Below are 3,553 nucleotides of genomic sequence, written 5' to 3'. Positions count from 1 at the left end.
CTATTGTCTGTGAGTGCAGAGTTTTCTGAGATTTCTGTTTTGTAATGTGATCCCCCTTATCTGGTTTATCTGGCTGATAAGGCGGTTTTACGCACTAAACTAGGGTTCCTCCCTAAGGTGGTGTTGAATCATAACCTTAATCATGAAATTGTTGTTCCTTCCTTTTGTCCTAATCCTTCTTCAGCAAAGGAACGCTTGCTTCATAATCTAGATGTAGTTTGTGCCTTGAAGTTCTATCTTCAGGCTACTAAGGAATTCAGACAATCTTCCTCTTTGTTTGTTATTTATGCAGGGAAGTGTAAGGGGCAGAAGGCTACTATGACTTCTCTATCTTCTGCTTAGCTTATGAGATGGCAGGACGATAGCCTCCTGAGAGGATAATGGCTCATTCCACTAGAGCAGTGGCTTTCTCTTGGGCTTTTAAGAACGAAGCCTCAATGGATCAGATTTGTAAGGCTGCTACCTGGTCCTCCTTACATGCTGTTTCTAAATTTTACAAGTTTGATGTGTTTGCTTAGGATGAAGCAGCTTTTAGGAGAAAAGTTTTGCAGGCTGTGGGTATAGTTTTCCCAACAGTAAGGAATGAAGTCCTGGACTCTCCCTGCCTTATGGAAGGAAAACATAATTTATGCTTACCAGATAAATTCCTTTCCTTCCTAGCAGGAAGAGTCCACGACCCTGCCCGTAATTTATTTTTCTGATGGGCGGCTCCCTTTTTATATTTCTTCTGGCACCTTTTATACACTGATGTTTCTCCTACTTTTCCTTGTTTCCTCGGCAGAATGACTGGGGGATAGGGGAAGTGGGAGGGATATTTGAGCCTTTAGCTGGGGTGTCTTTGCCTCCTCCTGGTGGCCAGGTGTTGTATTCCCCAACAGTAAGGAAAGAAGTCATGGACTCTCCCTGCCAGGAAGGAAAGGAATTTACCTGGTAAGCATAAATTATGTTTTCTGCATGCCTGTTAAGTCTTTGGTTTTTACTGCTATTGGAAGGGATCTAAACAGATAAAGGGGCTTTGGTAAAATGGACCTTTTAGATAAAACTAAACGCACATAAAAAGAGATAATATTTATCCCATTTAAGCATTTCTATTTTTAAATATTGAATTATTAATTAAGGTCATACAGTAACTTGAGTGAATTGAACGCACAATATCACTAATATTTTTGCAGTACTGATTACTACGGTTTTCTTGTCACAATATTCACCCATAAATATTGTCAGCTCTTACTTTTGCTGTGTTATGTTTAATACAAATATTTTATTTTAAACTAGTAGTAGTAAGAAACATGGAAAAGGAAGAACAGGTATATAAAGTGATACATAATCTATTTTTGGCCATCTGCATTAAACACAGTGTCTCTAAATTATCTTCATTATTGTGTGCATTGTCTCCTATACTAAAAACCAATTAAGAAGAAGCTTTCAAAAGATTATAATCTGATTTACGATGCATCCCAAGAAGTTTATTCAAGCAAAGGCACAGGGGTCAGGACAGGAGATTATAACCTAAGCAGTTCAGCAAAGCTCCTCACTGTAAAGAGTGAGAGGTCAAGGCCTATTCCAGTAGGACCTGGCAGAGGATGAACATGGATGTATTGCTGAAAAACAACTCCTTGCTACCAGTCAATATTTCCTCTGGCACAGGAGCCTTGGAGGAGGGAGAGACAGCTATAGGGGTTTACCTTCTACTTTTAGGTGAGTGGGGCAGATATCTGATGGCCAGGCACCATTATGGTGATGTTTTCCAACTTTTTTGGAAGAACCAAACCTTATGTAACCTCAAATATTGCTCCTTATACACTTTAGAAACTTTTTAATAATATTGTTTTGGTTGCCCCTGTAAGCTCATCAAGACTTGTTCAGTGTAATCAAAACTCTTAATAATTAACCTCTATGCTCCCAACTCTTTCTTGGGACAACAGTCTCAGTGCTTTGTTATTTCACACTCCTGTTTTTTTAGTTTAGCACTCATTGCATTTACACATTAATTTCATGTGGTACCCACACAAATTATACTTTTATTCAGCAGACAAAGGCTAGATAACAAGTGGCGCGCTAACAGCGTGCACAATATTGAAATATTGCAGGTGCGTTAATTTGCGCACATATCACAAGTTGAAAGTAAACATGTCCAAGTGAGCACAATCAAATTTAACGCACCCCGGGTTAGCCAGACTTAAGACTTTGCGTAAAGTGTTGTGTTGTAGGGATAAAATAAAAGTAGCACCAAACAAAACATAAATATTTTAACCCCTTAGTGACCACAGCACTTTTTAATTTTCGTACCGTTTAAGACCAGGGCTATTTTTACATTTCTGCGGTGTTTGTGTTTAGTTGTAAATTTCCTCTTACTCATTTACTGCACCCACACATATTATATACCGTTTTTCTTGCCATTAAATGGACTTTCTAATGATACCATTATTTTCATCATACCTTATAATTTACTAAAAAAAATTTATAAAATATGATGAAAAAATTGAAAAAACACCCACACTTTTTCTAACTTTGACCCCTAAAATCTGTTACACATCTACAACAACCAAAAAACACCCATTCTAAATAGTTTCTAAATTTTGTCCTGAGTTTAGAAATACACAATGTTCTTTGCTTTTTTTGCAAGTTATAGGGCAAGTAGCACTTTGCTATTTCCAAACCATTTTTTTTTTTCAAAATTTGCATGAGTTACATTTTAACACTGATATCTGTCAGGAATCGCTGAATAACCCTTTACATGTATATATTTTTTTAGTAGACAACCCAAAGTATTGATTTAGGCCCATTTTTGTATATTTCACGCCACCATTTCACAGCCAAATGTGATCAAATAAAAAAAATTGTTCACTTTTTTGCTAAAGTTTTCACAAACTTTAGGGTTCTCACTGAAATTATTTACAAGCAGCTTGTGCAATTATGGCACAAATGATTGTAAATACTTCTCTGGGATCCCCTTTGTTCAGAAATAGCAGACATTTATGGCTTTGGCATTACTTTTTGGTAATTAGAAGGCCGCTAAATGCTGCCCAGCAGTGAATGGGTTAATTATGTAGCTTGTAGGGAGCTTGAAGGGTTAATTTTAGCTTTAGTGTAGAGATCAGCCTCCCACCTGATACATCCCACCCCTTGAACCCTCCCTGACCACTCTCAAACAGCTCTCTTCCCTCCCCCATCTCACTATTGTCTCTGCCATCTTTAGTACTAGCAGAAAGTCTGCCAGTATAAAAATAAAAAGTTTTTGTTTGTTTTTTTGTTTTTTAATTATATATTTTCTGCAGTGTAGGATCCCCCCTTACCACCCAACCTCCATAGGCCCCCCCCCAAACAGCTCTCTAACCTTCCCCCCTATAACTATTTGCCACCATTTTGGGTACTGGCAGCTGTCTGCTAGTACCCACTTTGCAATAAAATTTGCCATTTTTGTTTATAAATCCCACTTTTTCTGTAGTGTAGCTGCCCCCCCTCAATACCCTCCCCCCTCCCTCTCCCAGATCCCTCTCCCAACACTATTTCCCACTCCTTCTCCCACCTTCCTCTCCCACCAATTCTTGGT

The 3,553-nt window shown here is 38.3% G+C and overlaps 1 protein-coding gene across 1 annotated transcript in view; it reads left to right on the top strand.

Annotated features, from left to right (window-relative positions):
* The first annotated feature begins 1,589 nt into the window (after positions 1-1,589).
* LOC128637086 (opsin-5-like) overlaps positions 1,590-3,553 on the top strand; it is a 90,060-nt gene continuing 88,096 nt past the window's right edge. The window contains exon 1 of the mRNA XM_053689772.1: positions 1,590-1,698. Within this exon, the coding sequence (XP_053545747.1) occupies positions 1,590-1,698 (109 nt within the window). The remainder of the gene's footprint in view (positions 1,699-3,553) is intronic.

Source organism: Bombina bombina, chromosome 1 (assembly GCF_027579735.1).
Source record: "Bombina bombina isolate aBomBom1 chromosome 1, aBomBom1.pri, whole genome shotgun sequence".
Taxonomy (NCBI): Eukaryota; Metazoa; Chordata; class Amphibia; order Anura; family Bombinatoridae; genus Bombina; species Bombina bombina.
This window is presented reverse-complemented; position numbering and strand designations above follow the sequence as displayed.